Source organism: Pristiophorus japonicus, chromosome 8, assembly GCF_044704955.1.
Source record: "Pristiophorus japonicus isolate sPriJap1 chromosome 8, sPriJap1.hap1, whole genome shotgun sequence".
NCBI lineage: Eukaryota > Metazoa > Chordata > Chondrichthyes > Pristiophoridae > Pristiophorus > Pristiophorus japonicus.
The window spans coordinates 72,386,566-72,411,036 of record NC_091984.1 but is presented as its reverse complement, the minus strand read 5'-3'; the positions used below and the strand labels follow the sequence as shown (position 1 = coordinate 72,411,036).

General features: G+C 42.5%; 1 protein-coding gene across 1 annotated transcript in view; it reads left to right on the top strand.

Annotated features, from left to right (window-relative positions):
• Positions 1 to 24,471, top strand: part of patj (PATJ crumbs cell polarity complex component) — a 446,032-nt gene that overhangs the window by 350,731 nt on the left and 70,830 nt on the right. Inside the window, exons 31-34 of the mRNA XM_070888230.1 lie at positions 2,121 to 2,195; positions 6,516 to 6,645; positions 9,296 to 9,432; positions 15,258 to 15,341. Of these exons, the coding sequence (XP_070744331.1) occupies positions 2,121 to 2,195; positions 6,516 to 6,645; positions 9,296 to 9,432; positions 15,258 to 15,341 (426 nt within the window). The remainder of the gene's footprint in view (positions 1 to 2,120; positions 2,196 to 6,515; positions 6,646 to 9,295; positions 9,433 to 15,257; positions 15,342 to 24,471) is intronic.

Genomic DNA, 24,471 nt, shown 5'->3' with positions numbered 1-24,471 from the left:
TAGTGCTGAGATAGGCGACCGAGATCGGAAGGTAATTTAAACATGCGGTGAGAATTTTAAATTTGAGGTATTGTTGGACCAGTGTAGATTAGCAAGGACGGGGGATGGATGAGTTTATGGTGGGTGCAAAATGGGAGGCCAGCCAGGAATAGTCAAATCTTTAGATGGCAAAGGCATGGATGAAGGTGTCAGTGACCGATGTGTTGATATCAGGATGGAGGTGGGTGGTGATAGGCTGTCTTTATGAAGGAAAGGACATCGGTTCCGAACATTCTGGTTCAACTGCGACAGTGGCCAGGGAGGAGGTAGAAGTTTAGTGGCGGGGCTCTGAGATGATGGCTTCAGTATTCCTGGTGTCTAGCTGGAGAAAATTGTGGCTCATGCAAGACTGGATATCAGACAAATATTATGACAACATAGAGGCTGTGGCGAGGTTAAGAGGTGATGGAGAGATAGAGCAAACAATGAGCAATAGCAGGGACGAACCTAATAAAATGGCAAAATAGAAAGTCTTCGTTTGGCCCACATGGGGGTGTCCACAAGATAAAATTCCCTTGATAAACTGGAAAAATCATCTTTCAAGGTGTATTTACAATAGAGGTTTAGCATCAGTGCAAGGCAATTTTGATTCAAATTGATGCTCAACTTGTCTTGGTAACTTGGGTGATTCCGAAGTGAAGCAGCATGAGACTCCCTCCTGCTGGGAGTCCCACTGTACTTTCTCTGGTGCCATTTTGGGCCCTCACTCCAGATTCAGGCTGCATTTACACTGTTGGTATAGTGTTGATTTCCAGCAACACTGCTTCCACTAATGCTACAGTTGTAGTTTAAGTACAGTCTTAGATTGTGGCACTTGGATATTTTGATGTACTGAATATGATTTTCATATTTTCAGCCCTGAAATCATGTTACAAATATAGTAGTAGAGGTTGGAAAATCTGGTGGAAGTTGGTTTCACCGGATACCTGCTGGTTTTGGGCCCTGCTGAGTCTTCCGTTCGGGCTGGAGTAGGCAAAAACTTCATTAACCTATGTTAGAGGGTGGGAAAGAACACTGTGCCACTAGTATGCTGGGCACTGAGTCCCTAGAATGCCACGAAAACCTGGGAGCAAGGTGTGTTCAGGTGGACCTGCAAGAAGGAAGGCCTATAAAAGGCCCACAGAGTTAAAGGTATGCAGAAATGGCCTTTTAAAGATTTGTATTTTTTTTTTCGAACTAGTACTTCAGCTTTCATGAACCTTTGTTCCAGTTGCTGTTTACTTTTTTGCCATGAACTCTCACTATCGGCAGCAGGGGATTTGTTGCTTAGGATCGTCTAAGCTGATTTGATCAGGCTGCCTGGAGCGTGCTCTGTGTCCTCCTCCTAACACCTGCACTCCCACATCTGCAGAGAAAGGCAGCCTACCTCGGTTTGGTAGACATTGTTGATGGAGACTCCTCTTTCCAAAGGCAGCTGTGATAATAGACCTCCAGTAGCATCACAGTGATTGACCTGACGACCCTTGAGTTGGAAGGTTCTTCAGAAGCACTCCATGAAAGATCAGGAACCAGCGTTGCCTGTTTGGCAACACCTAACAAGATGCTAGGAAGCATATCTGTGGAGCCCTGGAAAGCCTGCCTGGGAATGACCGTCGGGACCTGCTTTCTGGGGGTCTGCGTCAACAGAAGGGCAGACGCCGAGCTATGCTATCTGCTGCAAGGCTACCTGCAGCTACAGTGGAGGGGTGGGGGTTACAGGTAAGCTGTTGGACCTGGACAATTCTGAATTCTGGCGTGTTTAGTAGGTATCTAGTGGGTATGTACTGCAATTTCACTATCTTAATGTATTTCAAAGCAGAATCAGCGAGATACCAATAGAGCGAAGTTTGTGGAGGAGCAGTGCAACTTGGACAGCAACTTCTTGATTTCCATGTTGAACTGCGCATGTGCAGATACCAGAAGTTGCTGTCCGATTTACTCAATAATGGTGAGCGCTGATGGCCTCACTGTTATTCTTACTGCAAAATCTAGACCATAATAGTGTCTTTCTGCATGATTTTCTTTTTTTTTAAATATAGTTACTGATTACTTTTGTAAAAAGGGATTCTCTTCTGCCGACTTATTGCAATTGATCATTTTAGGATGGAAGAATCAAAGTCGGCGATAGAATTCTGGCTGTGGATGATGAAAGTGTAGTGGCACAGCCTCCAGAAAAGGTAATCACATAATTAGTTTATGGACTCGGGGTTCTGCTTGTTCACTGATCACTATTTTCTGTTGCTTCAGAATGGCTTTGGTTGATCAAGATACCCAGTGTAAATATTTGCGAATGCTGTGTAATCTAACAGCTACCGTGACCCATTGAAGCATGTAAGCTTTGCACCAGATAAGAAAAAGTTAATTAAAAAAAAATTGATCCTGAAATTTTTCAGCGATTTCAGAGGCCTCCTGCCACACCTGGTGAGAAACCACCAGAACCCCGTAGGAAACAACAAAGACTTGGTAGCTCTCCAGGTCCCCGCCGTTTCCAAGGGTTTTCTCACTGCCTTCATTAAGCAGCACAGCCCTCATGGCACTTCCTCGTGTTAATCCTACTGATAGTATAGGCTCTGATATTGTAAAGCGTGCTATTTGTGGTACTTAAAACTTAATGCCTGAAGCAAACGGATAGAAATTGAAGACATAAATGAAAGAAAAGCAGAAAATGTTGGAAATACTGAGCAGATCAGGCAGCAGTTGTGGAGAGAGAAACAAAGTTAACCTTTCAGGTCGATTACCTTTCAGCAGATTTGGAAAAAGTTAGAGATGTAGCCGGTTTTAAGCAAGTACAGGGGCAGGGAAAGGGGGGAGGGGAGGAAAGAACAAAAGGCAAGGTCTGGGACAGGGTAGAGGCAGGAAAGATTAAATGACAAATGGGATGATGGTGCAAGGCAAAAAGGAATTGTAATGGGACAAGTAAAGAAACGAAAGGCAAGTATACTAAATTGAAAGAAGTACAAGTAAACCACTGTTTCATCTGGAAGGAATGTTTGGGACCCAGGACCCTGGGAAGGGAGGAGGTAAAAGGACACTTGCACGTGAAGGTGCCATGGGAAAGTGAGCGGGTGTTGGAGGTGATTGAAGAGTGAACCAGGGTGTTCCGAAGGGAACAGTCCCTTCGGTAAAAGAGGTGAGGGAGGTGACGTGAATAGGACTGGAACAAAGAATGTTCTACTTATCTCACGAAAAGGCAGGCATAGCTAGGACCAATATGGGTTCCCATAGCAACACCTTTTATTTGGAGGAAGTGAGTGGAGTCAAAGATGAAGTTGTTCAGTGTAAGAATAGGTTCAACCAGACGGAGGAAGGTGGTAGTGGAAGTGGGGGGACTGCAGGAGAGCCTTCAAGCTGTCCTGGTGGGGGATGACAGTGCAGAGGAATTGGACGTCCACGGTGAAGAGGAGTCTGGTTAGAGTCTGGAAACTGTTAAAATGGCAGAGGACGTCGGAAGAGTTGCGGATAAAGATGGAAAGAGATTGGACAAGGGGAGAAAAAGTAGAGTCGAGATAGGAAGAAATCAGTTCCATGGGGCACGAACAGGCTGAAACAATGGGTCTACCAGGCCAGTCCCGTTTGTGGATCTTGGGAAGGTGGTAAAAGCAGAGAGAAGTTCTCGAGAGGAGATGAAGTCAGTGCCGATCTGGGAAATGATGGCTTGATGTTCGATGGTGGGGTTATGGTCCTGGGAGGTAGGAGGAGGTGTCAGAGTTTGTGTTCAGCTTCTGCAAGGTAGAGTTCGGTACACCAGACAACAGCTTGACCCTCGTCAGTAGGTTAAAATGAAAGACCCATTTGGCACCATGGACAATGGTTATCCAGTTCAAAGACACAGGAGCTCGTAATGTATGGCACGCCTAGTTATGTGTTGATTGCTGATGTCGATAGGTTACTCCTTGCCTTTGTTCAGTCACAGTGAAAGGGATGTGCCACAGGAGGTTACGAGACACTGGCTCCTCTTGCATGAAAACACTCATAGTGTCCTGGTGAAGGACTACCATTATGTAAATGTCAAAGTTGCCTGATGATCACGGATACCTGTGGCCAGAGTTTGACATAATGGTTTTGTGTTCGCGCCTTTCACGACCTTAGGCCATCTCAAAGCCCAATTAAGTACTTTTGAAGTGTAGTCACTGTTCTACTGTCCGAAACGGAGCAGCCAATTTGTGCACAGAAAGATCTCACAAACAGCAATGTGATCTGTTTTTATGTGTTCTTGAGAGATAAATATTGGCCACAACTCCAGGATGAACTCCCCTGCTCTTGTTCAAAATAATGCCATATGATGTTTTATGTCCACCTGAGAGGGTAAGCGGGGCCTCAGTTTAACATTTCATCCAAAAGATGGCACTTCCAACAGTGCAGCACTCCCTCAGTTCAGCTGAGTGTCAGTCTAGATTCTGTGCTCCAGTCTCTGGAATGGGTCATGAATCCACAACCTTCTCACTCAGAGGCAATTGTGCTACCACTGAGCCATGGTTGACACCTTGTGGAAGCTTATTCCTCCATGTTATCCGATGCTTTAATTGGGACTCACAGAAACTGAGGATGTTACAGACAAGCAGCTCCGGGAAGAGATTAGGGCGATACAACATAGGGCAGCAATATTGGTGTAGTGCAGACAACTGCAGAAGTCGCGGAGCAATTTTTGTACTGGACCTAGATCTCCCTGTGCTCCGGAAGAAGCAGTGGGAGGGGAGAGAATGGCAACTAAGGCAGTTTTAGGAGGAGGGCTTGCCGATTCTGCTCTGCAGAGACAGACAGGGTGGTGGCAAGCAAATTATTTTAGAAGTTTCACAGTCCAGGGGAGCCTGGATAATCCAGGTGAATGCAGAAGGTGCCTCTGGCCAGCTACATCTGAGAATTTGGGGGAGGCAGAGAGAAAACTCAATCCTCACATCACGGAATTATGTCCAATCCATGTAAAACCGGATAAATCTAACCAGGCCAATTACTGCCCTATCAGCCTACCCCCAGTCATCAGTAAATAGATGGATGGAGTTATCAATAGTGCCATCAAGTGGCACCTACTCACTAATGCATAGTCTGGGTTCTGTCAGAACCACTTGGCTCCAGACCTCATCACAGCAGTGATCCGGAGTTCTGAATGCCATAGGAGAGGTCAGGATAGCCCCCATTCATTCTGACCATTTTTTTAAAAACCTGGACTTCAAGACGGAGAGACAGGGTTGCCAGTTTTATTGACTGGCCGGCTGGTGAATCATTGATGAGGAAAGAAGTCAGAGAGACTGCCCTTCACTGGCTGGGAACACAGAGAAAAGGACAAAGGGACACATGGGCAGTCAGTCAGCCGGTTAGGTCCAGGGAGGAAGCTGGGTCTAGCAAAGGGAAACTCGCTCATCGCAAGTCAAAAGCCAGTCAGGATCAAAAGGCCAATCAGGAAAGACTAAATGAGCCTACTAATCAGGCTAGTGTGCTGTCTTATTATGTTTCTTGTTTTCGAGGAGGCTTCTGTAGTTAGTTCAATCAAGGTGAGACGTGATTACATCTGTTACTCTATGTTCAATTTGTAAAATAAAGTAGCTTGACAATTCACATCTGGCCCCATCACACAAGCCTTTCAGTCTGCCTTTGGAAGGATTGGAGAAGTATATGTGAGGGCATGTGCGAAAGACTTAATATCCAGTTTAAATCACACAGGGTTGCACTATAATATTATTAGATATTGGGCAGTTCAGGCACACTCCTGCGTGTTAGATGCTCAGGGCAATTAAAGGAGTGATTAGGGCTGCTAACAAGAATGACTAGCACCACTGTACCCGAGAGAATATCCAGCAAACCTGAAAATTGTAACACTCAGTAAGATTGATGTTACTTCATTAAATTTTAAATCAGATTTCATAAATTTAACAACCACTGAGGTTTCTCATAAAGTTGACATGCCCAGTTTTCATCTTCAAAAATTATTTGAGAGCTTTGTTGTCATGAGGACTTTGTTCTTTAAAGAAAATTGTGGATTTTATACTCCAGGTGAAGGAAATTAATGTGGGAAATGAATTGTTTTCCCTATTTTGAGCTCCCAGGTCAGACTGCACCAGCCAGTCCCCAACAGTTTTAGCTGTAACCAATCTTAAACTGGCTTTGGATTAAACTGTAAATGAATGGCTGATGTGTTTCATGAGAATTAATTAAATTCCAACAGGCAATGTAATTTAGTGTAATCAATTTCATTTTCCCAACGTTAGTACTGTTCACTGACGACTTTAACGTGCTTCTGTATTCTAGTTTATACTCGCTCAGTAAAATGAAAAATTCATAATTTGCTAATTTTTTTATAATTCATGTTTTATACTGTAGTGTTGAGTATTTGAGGCATAAGTAAAGTTTCTTTTTGAAAATCATTCCATCAGGCTAAAGCAGTGCATCGATTCAATTTACCAAGGATGACTGGGCTGATTTCCCATTCTTTTGTATTTTAAACTCATTGAAACCAGATACGATGCACATTTTTTATTCACTATTTTTTGTTCCTGTTCCAGGCCATCAACCTACTCAAAAAAGCAAAAGGAACAGTGAAGTTGACCATCAGTTGTCGGGCCCGATCCCTGCAACCAACGCCGCCACCTCCACCTTCATATCTTAACACAGATTCTGAGTTCGCAGATCGCAGTAAATACCTCTAACCTTTCCTTTTAATATTGGGGTAATTTAAGTCCAGAGTTACTGTTTCAATCCTAAATGGAAAGTTAATCTGTGGCTAACCATCCATTATTCTTTAATGAAATTGTGAAATTCAGACTGTTCAGAAACCTGATACATATGTTAGAAAGTTACTTTGCAAGTTCTGTGTACTTTGAAATTATAGTTACTTTTTTTTCTTCAATCAAAAGTAATTTAGATAAAGATTTATTGAAGTGGATCTGCTTCAGATGTGCGTGATTTGTCATAACATATAGCACTGAAAACAGAAAGTTCACATTGCTCCGAAAGTATTGTGAACTACTGTGGGTTGTGCCGCACCTGTCGGAAAGAGGTCTGAACGCACTCCCAGTGTAAACCTGCCTCCTAACTGGGGGCCTTGTGCCAGAACCAGGAATACCTTCAGATGTTCTCCTAGCCACCAGAAGTTCCAACTCCATATGGCTATCTGTGGAGAGGCAGGGTTTGAAAAGAAGAAATTCAAGTTTCCAGCGAAGTCTTCGGAATGTGCTTGAGACCCCCGTAGACCCTCTGATTTGTGGGGTTCTAGCACATCTGCTCCAGACACCTCTACCCATTTGAGGATCCCAAACAAATTCTGGTGCAGTGAAGTTGTAGTGGAGACCTGACAGAATGGGTCTCTGTCTTTTTTCATCTTTGCTGTGCTTGAAAACTAAGCATTTCACTGGTGCAATAAAGGGAAAAATCCAACCTTTAATCGTTTCCAATAGCCATCTATTCAGAATTATATCAAAGGCTTTCTGGAAGTTCAAGTAGACAATTTTCATTGGACTCTCTTCATCCACTGTTTTGATCACTTCAAAAAAAATTAGCAAGGCCATAAATATGGTGCACTGTAAATATTTTTTCAAGTATCTCATAATACTTTCTACCATCTTGTTTATTACTACACTTATTGACCTGTCATTCCCAGGGTCCATTTATTTCCTAATTTTAAAGTAACATTAAGTGCCATGTAATGGTGATTTATAGATCATGGAGTGGCCCCGTGAATTTAGCAATACTGTGCACCATGGAGCGATGGAACAAATCCATTCAGTATGAGCTCCCAGTGGCAGCTAAGTCATCAGAGCAGAGCAAGGCACTCAGGACAGAGAGAAAACATTAGTCACTGTTGGGTCATTTTCCGATGCCTACATAGCAGAATCGAGGAACTATGTAACCGTATTGCCCTCTCTGACAGAAAGCACTGGTAATGATGGCTAAACGAAGTGCTACACATATGAAGGAACTATAAATGACATGAGTACCCCATGAATAATGTTAAAATAGATAAAAAGTCTTAGTAAATGTTATGCTAAATATGCCCAACCAATGCAGAGCAGCTATCAACAAAGCTAACAGGATGTTGAACTACATACACAAGACAATAGGATACAAGTCAGGAGGTAACAATCAAACTGTATGGTGCTTGTTGGACCACACCTTGAATGCTGTGACCAGTTCAGGCCACCGAAATACAAGAGAGACATTCAAGTGCTGGAAGCTGTGCAGCGAAGAGCTACAAGGCTGAGCTCCATTGTCTAAGTTATGAGAAAAGACTGGCTGGACTTGGTTTGTCACCTTGAAAAGGAGCCATTTGAGAACTGATTTTGGAGATATTTAAGATTTTTAATGGTATAAAAAATGTTATGCCCAAATATTACCGCAAATTAAACTGTGGAAGTAGAATAGGGGACACAGGTTCAATGTAGTAGAATGCAATTTTAGGACAGATATCAGGAAATTCTTTTTCACTCAAGGAATGATCAACATGTGGAGTAAACTTCCAGACAGAGTAGTGGAGGCGAAAACTCTGGCATTGTTTAAAAAATAATTGGATGCTGCAATGGAAATGGATAAAGTAAGATGGGCCAAATGGCCTTCCTCACCTGTCGTTATCTTGTAATCTAAAGAAAGCAACATTAAAAATGAGAAATATGGCACCCCATCCACTACCTTAAACATTCACCCACTCCACCACCAGCACACCGTCATTGCAGTGTGTACCATCTACAAGATGCAGTGCAGCAACTCACCAAGGCTTCTTTGACAGCACCTCCCAAAGCCACATCCTCTACTGCTTAGAAGGACAAGGGCAGCAGGTGCATGGGAGCATCATTACCTTCAAGTTCCCCTCCAAGTCACACACTATCCTGACTTGGGAGTATATCACCGTTGCCTCATAGTCGCTGGGTCAAATTCCTGGAGCTCCCTCCCTAACAGCACTATGTATTACCTTCACCACGCGGACTGCAGTGGTTCAAGGTGGCGGCTCACCACCATCTTCTTGAGGGCAATTAGGGATGGGCAATAAATTCTGGCCTTGCCAGCAACGCCCGCATCCCAGGAACTAATAGGAAAATAATCACCAGTCATTGCAGAATTTCTCCAGTCATGATTCTCAATATTAAGCACTGTATCTTTGCTCCAGAGACAACTTATCATTAGAGTAATTATTCAGAATCCTAGTTGCAGGGTATATGTTGATGTATTTAGTATACTCAGTCAGAGCCCACAGTTTCAGGAGCATAGGCTATGCGTGTTTACTTCTGAGCCTTGCTGTATGTTCCTGAACTGTGTACCAGTTTAATCATATGGAATTGTCTTGTTTGTAAAGGTAATATATCGGTGCCTGCAGTAGCACCAGATCCAGCAACATGTCCTGTAGTCCCAGGACAAGAAACTATCCTGGAAATTTCAAAAGGACGTTCTGGACTTGGTCTCAGTATTGTGGGTGGAAGGGACACATTGTTGGTGAGTAACTGTTCTTTGTAGGACATATGAAGGGCGAAAGGGGGAGCATATAATTCCTGAGTGTGAATTGAACATATTGATTTGGTATTACCTAAAAAAAAATTAAGAAATGCAAAGTATTTTCTTTCTCAGTCTAGTAAATAATGCAATATAATTAAATGGTAACGAGAGGTGGTTACCAGGTCAGGTTAGATTACACACATTACTTTTACAAACCCAAGTTGGTAGTCCATGAGGAAAGATGACACCATCTTTCCCACAGTGGATATTAAGATCATAAGAACATAAGAAATAGGAGCAGGAGTAGGCCATTTGGCGCCTCGAGCCTGCTCTGCCATTCAATAAAGATCATGGCTGATCTGATCATGGACTCAGCTCCACTTCCTCGCCCACTCCCCATAACCCTTTACTCCCTTACCGCTCAAAAATCTGTCTATTTCTGCCTTAAATATATTGAATGACCCATCCTCCACAGCTCTATGGGGCCGAGAATTCCGTGGATTTACAACCCTCTGAGAGAAGAAATTCCTCCTCATCTCAGTTTTAAATGGGCGGCCCCTGGACATTGGAAGTTTCATTTATTGAGAAGAAAATGGTGGATGGAATTTTTTCAAAAAGGAATTTTGAGTGATTTAATTTATTCACCTCATCCTCTCTTTTATTGGTAATTCCTCTTGATTGGTCATTCAGGATTATGTATTTTCATTAGTCCTTAGCTTACTCGTAGTTGGCAGGTAGTTTCCAGCCACTTTCTTCACTGTTGTTTCATATGTTCCCTACCTCACTGCCGTTCAAGTACAACTGCCAGTGGACTGAATATGTAGTAAGAATATATTTTTTGCATGATATCTAGATAGAGAGATAAATATATTTCCTGCTTGTTTTTTTTACCTTGCCACTGTTTTCCTTTTACGTTATTACTAATGTGTTTAATCGTGATTGCCATAAAGATATAATGCTGCAGTCCAAAGGACTGGTGAAACTCTGATGAATATTGATGTTGTTCCCGGGTTTTACAAACTATGTTCATATTAAAAATAACTGCAACCAGTCAATGCCCCCGGGTTAGGGAGAGATCAGGTAAGGCTCTCAGTAACTCCGAGTTGAATAGCCTGCTGACACATGCTGTTGAGGCTCACATATGAAGGATGGCCAATTGGTTGAGGTATTGGTGATTCGCTGGGACCTGTGAAACAGTACTCCAGCAACAGTTAGTGCATTTAAGGAGAGGAAGGGGAGAAAAGAGAAGAAAACTGAAGAAAAAAATGGTAACATTGGCAAACATTAAAAATTCAACGTCATTATAGTTCTGGAAATAGAGCAGGTTATTGATGTACAATTTGCATTGAATGTCTGCCTCAGACAATGTAACATGGGAAGTTGCAAAGCGATAGCTTGAATAAAGTTTTGTTTAGCACTAATGACTTTTCTTAAAGGTACTGAATTGTAGTTATGGCAGCCAGACATGTGACCTGTACAGATTGAGCCAGCATTATGGCCTATTCCTGCTCCTGGGCCTTGCAGGCCAGGAAACATCCCTGGAATGACCCCTTTTTGGGTGGTGTAAACTGTCAGTACATTACAATTGCTAATCTGTTACTTGAATTCCCACTTTCAAATTCAAAAGTAAACATTGTTTGAACACATTTCCTGCTGATCTACAGCTGGGTTTATAGAATTATGCACCAAAATATTTCATCAATTTTCTTTTGCATTTAATGTAGGAAAACATCCCAAGACACTTCACAGAAGAGTAATAAGCCAGATATTGATATCAAGCTAAAGAAAGAAATATTGACCCTGAAGTTTCTATGGACCTGGGAAGGCATCGGAAAAGCCGGGGTTCAGCGCGCAATGCGCATACGCTGAAAACGGCTTTTCCGATCTGTCAAGTTTCTGGCTTGACAGATCTCACGCATATCGGGAGCGAGGACACTTGCAGGGCAAGATTTTCAATATTTACGAATATCGGCCCTGCACAGGTCCTTTAAAATCTTGCGCCTGAAAAAGCAGGCTTATAGCCTACTTTTACAGACGCACGTGTTTAAAAATACACAGACATTTTAAAATAAAGTTATAAAAGCACATTTTATTTTTAAAAACCCTCCCCACAACAGTAAGTTTATTTTAAGGCTTAATTAAAAAAACTTCTTAAAAAAAAATATTTTCCTGACTTTTTTTTTAAGAACTTTAATTTAAATGAATGTTAAATATGTAGTTTATTTTCTATTTTTTATTGTGTTTTGCGTGTTTGGGGGAGGAGGTTCTCATTCATAGTAATAGGAGTTCCAGACTTACGGAATTCCTATTACTATGAATGAGAAAATATAGTAACCTGATTGGCTGCTGTCTCCAGCTCCCGGCCTGCGCACGTCCCCACGTGCACGCGCTGCAACGCGCAGTCACCAAAGGCCTCCGGCTCGGAAGTTCGAACGGGCACAGCAGCAACAGGTAAGTGTGCATATTTTTTTTCCCTATTTCACTCGTTTGCCCGCGAGAAGACTGCAATCGGAATTTCAGGCCCAATTAGGACAGGTGACTAAAAGCTTAGTCAAAGAGATAAGTTTTAAGGGGGGTCTTAAAGGTGAAGAGATGGATGTTTAAGGAGGAAATTCCAGACCTTAAGGGCTAGCTGGCTGAAGGCCTGGCCAACAATTCTGGGACAAAGGGAATGGGGGTCGCGCAAGAGCTGGGATGATGCAGAGTACTTGGAGGGTGGTACGGCTGGGGGGAGGTTGCAGTGGGATTTGGACACAAGAATGCGAATTTTAAAATTAAGGCTTTGATGGACCGGGAGCCAGTGTAGGTCAGCAAACAGAGGATACAGGCAGCAGAGTTTTGAATGATCTCAAGTTTATGGAGGGTGGAAGATAACGATAGACCAGGAGAGCACTGGAATAGTTGAGTCTGGAGATAGCAAAAGAAACTTAGAGGCTGGTTGCTTGGAACAGAGGCGATGGTCTTTACAGCTGGCTTACAACAACTGTAAAAAGCCCATGCTTGCTGGCTGAAAAGTTGTACAACCTGAGCCATGGGATCACAAGAACCATCTTCGAACAGATCTTGGAATACTCAAACAACGCTTGCATTTATATAGCGCCTTTCATGACCTCAGGATATCCCAAAGCACTTTACAGCTAATGAAGTGTAATCACTGTTGTAATGTAGGAAACGTGGCAGCCAATTTGCGCACAGCAAGATCCTTCAAACAGCAATGTGATAATGACCAGATAATCTGTTTTTTTTTAGTGATGCTTATTGAAAGATAAAATATTGGCTAGGACATCAGGGATAATTCCCCTGCTCTTCTTCAAAATAGTGCCATGAGATCTTTTAGGTCCACCTGAGAGAGCAGACAGCTCTACCACAGCCTCGGTTTAACGTCTCATCGTTAACCACCTCCCTCAGTACTGCACTGGAATGTAGCCTGGATTTTTGTGCTCAAGTCTCTTGAATGGGACTTGAACCCACAACCTCTTTGACTCAGAGACGAGAGCAGTATCAACTGAGCCACAGTTGGCAAGTCTGGGAGTTTTCTGCAGTACAGTCCACAGAGAGTGTCTCAGATTATGGTCGTCTGTTGCATTCTACAAACTTTGCTGTGCAACGGGGACAGCAAATGGCACCTGCACAGCAAGGAAATATTTTGCCTTCTGATGAGGAATTCCAATGACAGTGAGGATGCAGACTACACCATCCTAGTTGCTGCCAAAGCAGTCTGTCCCCATCTGGCTTTCTGGCACCATGTCCAGCATTGCTTGAGGGGGTGGTGAAGCAGCAGATGTGCTGTCATCCTGAGAGGGCAATATGCACCATTCCCATGGGGCTGCAACTCTTCATTTCCACTGATTTTCAGGAGAGTAGATCTGTGGTAGAGTAAAAGCCCCCATTAATACATCCCCGGACCTTTAGAAAGCGGTGGAGATGTTGCTACGGTGAATGGCACCAGTTTGAGCTTTGATTAAAGCTGCAAGAGCTGGTGAGACAGACACAGCAGCATCCATAGAGGTACCATGTACTCTGTGGTAGACTGCTGATGCCTTGCACCAGAGCTTCACACAAACTAGAAGCAGACTCCTACATGCTCTTATGCATGGTACGGCAGTGCCTAGGCAGGCTGTCCAATACCTCAGACAATTGCTGATGCACAGAAAGCTAGCAAAGGTGTGAAATAAAAACAGAAAATGCTGGAAATACTCAGCAGATCAGGCAGCATCTGTGGAGAGAGAAACACAATTAATGTTTCAGGTTGATGACCCACTGACTTTTTCCAGCATTTTCTGTTTTTATTTCAGATTTTCAGTATCCACAGCATTTGCTTTGGCAAAGGATCATAGAATCATAGAAATTTACGGCCCAGAAGGAGGCCATCGTGTCTCTGCCGACCGAAAAAGAGCTATCCAGCCAAATCCCACTTTCCAGCTCTTGGTCCGTAACCTTGTGGGTTACGGCACTCCAAGCGCATATCTAAGTACTTTTTAAATGTGATGAGGGTTTCTGCCTCTACCACCCATTCAGGCAGTGAGTTCCAGACTCTGACCACCCTCATGGTTAAAAAAAAGTTCTCCTTAACTCCCCTCTAATACTTCTACCCATTTCTTTAAATAAGAAGTGAACTGCTTTCCAGTTGCTCCCAGGTAAAAGCACAATGCTATTTGGCTTCTTGTGAGGGTATTGGCAGTAGGTGAGTGTGTGATTCTAATGAAAAGGATTGGTGCAGCTTGCCATTGCATTTGGATGAGAAGCATGTGGAGTAGGGGAGAGAAGTGTTTACAGTGCTGAAGGGGGAAGTGCTGTGGCAAGGTATAGTGCAGAGAAATAAAGATCGCAAGACATCTTTCTTACCCTTGCTATCTGGGTAATGTCATTTAAGCACTTGCAGCATTGACCCCATGCGCCGTGGGTGATGGTCCTGGTAGTCAGCCACCTCCTTCCAGTCCTGCTGCAAAGTCCTGCCTGGGCACCTTTCTGCAATTCAAGAGAACGAGAACCTGCCTGCTCAGCAAGGACCTCCACTACTGACTCAATAAATCTAGACACTCTTGACTGAGACATGTTGCAGCCAAATCTTCCAATAGCAACAAAAAGTTCAAGAGTTTTGAGCTGCAGGCGTGCTTTTAATATGTGACCGGCCTTCCAAAAATTCTAACCGGCAATCTGGCAGTCTGCCCACCACTGCTGGAAATGCAGGGGCAGCCCACTAATGCAATTTGAACAAACCTATACCATCAAAATGGTTCAGGCCTCAGACTGATAACATTGGGCAGGTGGCCTGATCATCCCGCTGTATATAATTTATGTATATATGTTTTTTTTAATATAAGTATAGGGAAGGATTCCATTGTAATGAATGGAAGGAAAATCAGTGGGTTGTTTTAAGGGCTGGCGATCTACTCGGCCTGATTACCGCTCCGGCAGTGAAGATGAAAATCTACCCCACAGTTTCAAACGTATAGCCATCACTCTCCAAATGTCACAAAACAACAACTTGCATTTATATAGTGCATTTAATGTAGCAAAACAGCCATACATTGTTACAGATACAAAACAGTTTGAAAGAAAGTAAGTCATTGGACATGAGGTTCTGGATCAGGGTATTTGTTTTTTAAAAAAAACTATTTGAGCCTCTAGTTTTGATACCCATTGGCAAAATATTCTTCTACTTCCCACTTCCATTGCCTGCTATTTATTACTGTAAGTACTTCAGGGAACAAATTGAGCATTTAATGAATACCACTGGGATTTACCTAAACTGATTAGGAAAGCAGCTTCCAGATGTGTACAAATTCTGGTAATGCTAAATGATAATTATGGATTTCTTTCAGGACGCAATAGTTATTCATGAAGTATATGAAGAGGGTGCAGCTGCTAAAGACAGCAGGCTCTGGGCTGGGGACCAAGTCTTGGAGGTGAGTACAGCCCTGTTACATTACATTTTGGACATGCAGTGCAGAAGAACAAAATATTATAGGTAACTACAATTAGGTCCAACAAACAGGTCCATTTTTAAGTGCTAGATCTCACCAACCTACCTACACACATTCTCACCACATCACACAACCTGTTTTCTCTCCAGAAATAAATCAATTTTCTTCTTAAATTTGTTGATACTAACCACTTCAATGGCCTTCTCTAATAACTAATTTCACCCTTTGGGTGAAAAATTTTCACCTAATTTCCTTTTACTTCAAGTTCCTAATTTTTAATTTGCATATTCAGTATTTGAACCCAATCACCACCTTGAACAAATTGCTTGCATAAGTTTAGTCAATTCTATTCATAATTTTGAAAACAATCAGATCGCCTGAAAGTTAACACTTTTCCGAAGAAATCAAGTCAAGCCTCTTTCGCGTTCCACGCAAGTTAATTACCTAATGCCTGCAATCATCATTTTTCTCACCAGGTGTTATTTTATGTTTGTGATTAGCAACAATAATTGTACCATAATAGTCAACAACTGTCTCTGGAAGTTATACACGTATGCCATTATTTAGAATTTAAGTGGGAGTGATATGTTCTCATTAGTGTACATGGCAGTATTTATTTTTAAATTTGTTCTTGGGTTGTGAATGGTACTAGCTTTCAAGGTTGCCATGTATAGTTAGTGTACACCATTTTTCAGACTTTGGGATTAGCTACATGGGCATAGTCATGTAAATTCTTATGTTCCTAACTTTAAAAGACAATCATGCAATAGTTTGTGGTCTCTGCATAAAAAAATCACTTTATAAATGATGCAGAAAATATGACTATAAATCTCGTGTGGTTAGCGTGCAGCAATTTGTAACCCTGTTCAGTATCATAAATAGTTGCAGTTAATATGGGGTAACTTGGCTCTTTATAGTTTTCATTTAGTTCACAATTTTCTTCACCATACGTTAGAGCCACAAGCGTTTCAGTTTACAATGAGATATTTTGAACCATCTCCTTTCATATCTTTCCAGAACATAGCCACCCTTTGAGCTTCTAGACATACTATTGTGTTGAAGAAAGATTTAAATGTAGAGCTTCCTTTCATCCTAATAAATGACTGTTCCCTTGTTTACAAGACATCAAAGACACTGAAAATTCTACTACAATAACAGTGATTATTTTTTTCTTTAAAGATAATCCTGGGTAAATGATTTTATTATTTTACTGGAATAATAAATGAACAATGTTTTTTGGTCGAGAGGGAGGGGTGAGGAGGTAACAGTATAACTGCACAGCTAGACTAAGGATAAAAATCCAACTATTTCATTACTTAATAAAGTTAAGCATTATGGGCTCAAAATTGGCCAGGAGTTGTTCCGTATTTTTTTGGAGCAACTTGATTTTTCTGGAGTATCTTAAAAATCCCCATTTTGCACATTCAGTTTGCCCCAGTGTAAGTAAGTGAGTTAGTTAGGATTTTTTTAGTTTATTTTTTTTCTCAAAAGGGAGCGTTACCAGCCACTTACGCCAGTTTTGGCCATTTAGGCCACTTTGGACAGCCAATAGTTACTCCACACTAACTTAGGCCAGCGTATGCGGCCACTTGTAGCCGTTTATGAAAGCCCTTGCGGAGAGTTAAGAAATCAGCGCAGGTAGGTACATCGGAGACCATTCGGCCAGAGGTAGGGGCGGGAAGGGAAGTGGAGAGGACCTTGCAAAGCACTAAACAAAGCACAACAAGTAGTAAGCATTCAGAAAGACATAAAAACATTCAAGAAGAAATAAAAAATAAAACTAAGTCCTACCTTCATATCAAAACTCTAAACAAAGCACAAAAATAAGAATTCAATAACAAATAAAAAATAGAAGGAAGCGGAGATGACCTGCACCTAAAGTATCAAGACTTACAAAGCACTAAACAAAGCACAAAAAGTAATAAACATTCAATAACAAATAAAAAATAGAAGTAAGTCCTACCTTCATCTCAAAACACTCCATTCATCTACACTCACCGATTTCCTGGTATTGTATTATTGATGCACAAAATTCTAAATCAATGACAATGCCCTCTGAACAGCACTTACTTACAATTCTTCACATTTACAATGCGTTCCACAGCAGGCCTGGCCGATGCGGGAGACCACTCGGCCAGGGATAGGGGCGGCGAGCATCGGGTCCCTCCCACACAAGCTGCAAAACGCGCTGGGGGTGAGAAGCTATTGCACATCAGCGTGCACTCTAACGCGCACGTGCAGACGTCCCAGCAATGTGTTCAGCGCCGGGACAGTAGCTCCACCCCCAATCCACTGGCCACACTGCGCCAAGCCCTGGGAGAGGCAACACAGCGGCCAGAATCGGAGGACATTTTTTCAGCGCCTTTTTCATCGTACAAAAGCGGCGCAACTCCGGTGAGTGCGGCAAAAATCTGCAGGAGCCAATTTTGAGCCCATAGTTTATAAAACTGTGATTATAGTTCGGTTGATCAAAAGTACTTGACTGGAAGCCGAAGCAGTTGGGTCACAGCTGCTTAACTAATGCTGTTGTGTCAAGAAGTAAAGCAAATAGAATTTTACCAGTTGTATACATTCATGGAGTGCCTATTAGGCGGTGATAAACTGCTAACTTGCCCATTGGTGCACAAGGTTAATTACTCCAGCTTTGTGTGCCCTAACAAACACCAGGGTCAAATTTCTGAGGCACCTATCTTTGCTGTGGTTGCCTTCACCTGAAAACAGTTGTTCCACAATGTATGCAAAGAAAGGTAATACTGTACATAGAATTACATAGCATTTACAGCACAGAAAAAGGCCATTCGGCCCATGCCAGTGTTTATGCTCCACACAAGCCTCCTCACACCAAACGTGTGTTTACCTGTGAATTCTGTGCTGTTACATTTTAATGGAAACTATATTTATAGCTGTTGAAAAATAAAATTATTTTTGCCTAAACTTTATGGTTAACAATTGTACATGAAGAGAAATGACTGTCGAATTCAAACAGCATGTTTCAAATGTTTTAATGAAAGATGAAATGTGGCTGGAGAATATAAAATAATCTATTACTGATCTGTATATGTTCAAGCAGTTAGCATCACAATATAGCCACTGAACATGCTGACATTGTGTTGCATGCTTGTCCATTATATATCTGTCCAACTCCCTGCTATATCAGTTACTTTAAGAAAAGTTAATCAAATTGTGAACAGGTTTAATAAGTGGCCCATTATTACCAAAAGCTGGTTTATTTTTTCAAAATGGTAATGCCAGGACCCATCCATCTGTTCTGTTCAATCATCTGTAAACACTGAAGTGCCCACTAATGAGCAGATTAGACAAGTGACTTCCTGGCATCAGACATTGAAAAATGGACATAGCAAAAGCTGTATATGCGCCTGTACGTGCGTACCAAACCACTGAGCTGTCACAGGCAGGCAGAATCAGCTTTAACAGATAGTGCTCGGCACCTTAAGGGATTTTACTTCCCCTTTGATCTATTTTGCTTTATACTGCATGGGGTTTATTTGCAATTTATAAATGCTACATTACTAGCCTGAGGATTACTATTGTTTAGGAAACTAACTTATTTCTCACTTTAGTAGGTTAACCTTGTTGTGTACGCACAAATAACTGACAAAAGCACAGTACCCATGATGGTGCCTGATGCATCCGTGGTGACGTACGTAGTGGCATTCAGATCAAAGTGCGCGAGGATAGGAGGGGATGTGATTTTCTCAAGCGTGGTGAATGCCTGAGCGTGAGAATATGTCCATTCCCAAGGGACATCTTTGCGCAGCAACATGTGAAGTGGTTCGGCAATGTGTGGGACAAATTTCAGATAGAAGTTGCAAGTGCCAAGGAATGCTGAAAGTTCTTTGATGTTGGTAGCCTCTTGCATTCACTGGATCTCGTCGATGTTGTGTTGTGACTCTGTAGCCCAGAAAGTTTATTTCCCCAGCAGCGAATGTACACTTATCGGCATTAAGTGTAGCAAGTCTAACCATAACTGTATGAAGTCGCTGGTCATTGTCCATCCATGGACGAAGATATCGTCAAGCAGATTGAGGGCTCCGTTTATGCCTGCTAGCATAGTAGTGACAATCTTCTGAAATGCACGTGCAGAAGATAGTCCGCAGGACGTGCACCGATACTGATATAGACCATCATGCGTCGTGAATGTCGTGAGCGATTTGCTGTCCTCCACTAGGGGTATTTGCAGGTAACTGTGGCGCATGTCAAGTTTCGTAAAGACGATTGAGCCATGGAATTCTGATTCATTGATGGTAGGAAGAGAGTACTTGTCGGGGATGATGGCCTTGTTGACCTCTTTCAGATCGATGCATAGGCGGATCTCCCCATTTTTGTGCCAAGCAATGATTAAGTTCGAGATCCAGGATGAGGAGTCGATGCTCTCAATGATTCTCTGAGATTCAAGTCGCGTTAATTCTGCTGATACTTGGTCGCGAACCGCAAATGGGAGACGGCGAAGTCGCTGCGTAATCAGTTTGATGGAAGGGTTAACGCGGGGACGATGGCAGGATTTTGTTGTCACTCCAAACCCTGTAAAGATTGAGGGATACTGCTTGTCAAAGTCCACCGTATATACAAGTATGTCCATTGGGTCGTAAACTTTGAACCCAAGCTTGTCATAAAGGTCAATACCCATGAGATTTTGTCTCTTCATGACATGAAAGGAAAAGTTCTCCAATGTTATGTCCTTGTAGTATATTGTAGATATGACCCCAAGTACCTCAATTTTGGAGTTGGAGAATGTATGTAGAATGGAAGTTGCGGGCTGCAATTGACAGTGCGTGAAGTGGGCACTGTACACAGCCTCGCTCAATATGGAGACTTTGGCTCCAAGGTCAATGAGGAGGCAGATCAATGTTTACCTCACAGTCCTTGAATTTGCCCAAGCCAATGTGCGAAATGTTATTAACGGTGTAAACCGTACTGGGCTTATCACTGTCGGGGTTGTCCACATGTTGAATATGCTGCGATGAGCAACAGACACTCGCAATATGGTTCATTTTACCACATGCAGAGCTTTCCTTCCCATGTGCAGGGCAGTTTGGACTCTTTGCTGAGTGTGATTTGTCCCCACAATTAAACCAGTGGAAGTTAAGCCTGCGATCCGTAGTGAGTGGCTTATTACTGGCCCTGGGTCTCTGCTGTAATTTCCGCTTTGGACGAATGCCTTGCACATGGGCTGTAGCTGCAGTCTGCTGCACAGGGGGAACAGGGGATCAGATCGCTTTTGAATCGGAAACCACTGATTCGATTTGGATGGCAAAATTAGTTGTTTTGTCTAATGTCAATTTATCATTCTGCATTAGCAAGCATTCCTGAATGCAGGGGATCATTGTTTTCTCAATAATTTGATCCCTGATCATTTCCTCGAAGTGCTCCAAAGTTACACATAGCGGCCAATTCAGTTAACGTAATGATTTCCTGTTTGATTGTTTCACCGTTCCCTTGCCCCCTTTTACAAAAGTGGTATCTCTCCATCACGATACTTTTCTTTGGCCCAAAATAGTTCTCTAGGGCGCTTACCGTTTTGTTGTAGGACTCTGTGCCTTAGATTTGGCCAAAGATGCATTGGCCTTCGGTGCCGAGGCAATGGATAAAAATTGTACGGTGGCAAGCTGGTGTTACGTTGTCGCTGTCTAACCCACTTGCCGTGATGTATGTAGAAAAACTGTTTATCCATCTTGGCCACGGAATTGGAGGGTCCCTAGATGAGGAGAGGAAAGGTGGGGGGTTCGGAAGGTTAATTTGAATCATCCTCATTGCCAAATTATGTTGTGTACATGTAAATAACTGACAAACTGAGCCAGGAGAAAAGTGACTTAACCGTGCTTTTATACAACCCAAAATGGAGTTCCCAAACCGGCATGAACCAGAATGAATACAGCAACTGTGAATAGCTCCCACAGGGTCCTAATGCCCGTCCAGTGAGCCTTAACAAATAAATAGAGTATGAACACAACAAACCTAAAAACACTTTATTAATTTTATCTCAACTCTCTCTCTCTCTCTCTCTCTCTCCTTTTTTAAAACTATTTTTGCAACCAAAAAACCATCATAATCCCTTTCTCAAAAGCAAAATACTGCAGATGCTGGAATCTGAAATAAAAACAGAAAATGCTGGCAATCTCAGTGGGTCAGGCTGCATCTGTGGAGAGAGCAACAGAGTTGACGTTTCAGGTCAATGATGCTTCGTCAAGGAATTCCAGACGTTCAGACTGAAGCAACTGAAGGTTCCATCGCCAGTGCCGAGGCAAAGGGAATGGGTTGTACGAAAGGCTGGAGTCAGCAACTGAGTTCGGGGAGAGTATAGGACTTGATGAGGGTGCAACGATGGTGTGGGGTAAGGCCAAGGAAGGATTTAAAGACAAAGACATGGATTTGAAACTTGATTCAGTGGTGAAGAGGGGCCAAATGTACACCAGTGAGGACTGCGATGAAAGGTAAATGGGGCTTAATGCGTGACGGGATGTTGGATTGGAGTCTGGAAGTGACGCAGGCATGTATAAGGATTCTTGGTGACGGAGCTGGTATAGGGGCGTGGTGATGTTGAGGTGGGAAAAAGTCATCTTTGTGATCGAAAGAATATGGGGTCTGAAGCTCAGCTAAGGGTCAAAGAGGATATTTAGGTTGTAAACACACTGGTTCAGCCTGAGAATAGCTGGGCAGGCAATGGAACCAGTAGCAAGGGAGTGGAGTTTCTGATGGGGGCGAGAGGGGGGTGGGGGGTTGTGTGCAAAGACAATGTTCAGGTGGAGGATTTAAAAAAATAAGTACTATAAATATTTTCAAATTCATTTACCTGTAGTAAGATGGGTACCAGAGGATATTGAGGGACCTGAAATTGCAGATCATGGAACTATACCATCACAGGCTGCTACATCAATGGGGAAATCCTACTCAAAACATGATGGGGCAGGCATGCAGACCCAATTAACCTGGAAAAATTCATAGCCACTATTAACATAGGACTCTGAAAACAAAAGGTGGCAGGTGCCTTTGGATTGAAAATTGCAAATGTCACTCCATTATTGAAGAGCAGAGGGGGGAATTTTTATATGTACTCGTGGAATCCCCCATTACGTTGCTCAGTGTATCAGGGTATGCTGCGTTATAATGATGGGACTTTGGACAATACAGTGTATATTATAACATGGTACAGTTGCTCTCCTGTTGAATTTGTCACGAAGAAAATTATTTTTCACTATTTAAAACTGTAAAAATACCTCATTACAACTAAAAAGTAAAAAGTATTAATACCAAGATCTGCCATATAGAATCATGCATCACACATGTGTCAACACTTTGAAAGAGCTGTCCAATTAGTCCCACTCCTGCTCTTTACCCATAAGCCCTGCAATTTTTACCGCTTTAAGTATGTTGCTATTGAAAGTTGCTATTGAACTTGCTTCCACTATCCTTTCAGGCAGTGCATTGCAGATCATCATAACTTGCTGCATAAAAAAAATAAGTTCTGCTCATCTGATTCTGTCCTCTGATTCTTTTGTCAATTACCTTAAATTTGTGTCCTCTGGTTACTGGCCCTCCTGCCAATAGAAACAGTTTCTCCATATTTATTAAAACACCTTTATAATTTTGATCACCTCTATTAAATCTACCCTCCTCTAAGGTGAACAATTCCAGCTCGCTACATAACTGAAGTCTCTGATCCCTGGTAACATTCTAATAAATCTCCTTTGCACCCTGCTTTTAACATGGTTTCTTCGGTTATTAATAACACTTTTCCCTGTTAACTCCCAACTTGGGGAAAAATCAACAACGACACCAATTTCACAAAATTCTTGCATTTAGTACCTAATATTGAATGCGAATTTGTTGCTTGGCATGTCTCTGTTTTATGAATCTTTAGTCAATAACACAGAAATTGCATGAGTTAAACAGTGAGATGCTGTGTGACACTGGAACAGTGACATACCATCAGCATATGATGCAGCTCATTCTACTATTATAGGTGAATATTTCTAGTATGTTCCTGTCACATGTAAAAGTATCCCTCTTTGTTACAAGAGTACAAAATCCTTTAATATAGCAAAAGAAAGCAAAATGATTTCCTCCTCGTTTTTCTGACTTTGAGGATAGGTATTTACAAGCAACTCCAATGAACAAAGAAACAATTAGCCTCAGAATGTGAGATATATATATAAGTAAACCTCATAGACCAAGTTAATCTGGGCTAGAGGGTGGTGGATAATTGGACCAAGGCCAAGGAAGAATTGTGATGTTGGAGGCTAGAAGAGACCAGATGAGGAAAGTAAAGTTGGGTGAGAGGTTGGAGGGGGAACAGAGGAGAGGATTAGAGGCCAGGGTGAACAGCAAAGATAGAAGCTGAGGTTGGTGGGGGAGAATAGGGGAAATGGAGAGTGCAATTAGAGCCCAAGGAGAATGAGGAACATAGAGCAGGGTTAGTGTCTGGGGGAATGATAGAAGGAAAATAAGCGTAGTATGAAACCACAGGAGAGTTATAAACCCAGCGAAGAGTGAGGAGAGAAATGATGGATACTGGAGTGATGCAGGAGTCCAAGGGGATCGTCTGCATTGCTGCAAGTAGAAACACCAGTACGGTAAGCCTGCCCAACTGTAACTGGGAAAGAGATGAGAGGAAAGGGAAAAGACGGGGGGGTGGGGGAGGGTGATTGAGGGGCAGGGAGAAGAGTCAGGGGACAGATGGAAGGAGTGGGAGGGACCATCGAAAGAGTAATGACTGTGAAACTCCAGAAATAGTGACTTTGGGACCTGCTGTCCCCAAAAGTTTAGGGATATTCTATCCTACGTAAACTAGAGGTGATCCAAAACTCGGCTGCCCATGTCCTAACTCGCACCTAGTCCCGCTCACCCATCATCCCTGTGCTCGCTGACCTACATTGGCTTCAGGTTAAGCAACGTCTCGATTTCAAAATTCTCATCCTTATTTTCAAATCCCTCCATGGTCTCGCACCTCCCTATCTCTGTAATCTCCTTCAGCCCCACAAACCCCCGAGATGTCTGCGCTCCTATAATTCTGTCCTGCTGAGAATCCCTGATTATAATCGCTCAACCATTGGTAGCTGTGCCTTCTGTTGCCTAGGCCCTAAGCTCTGGAACT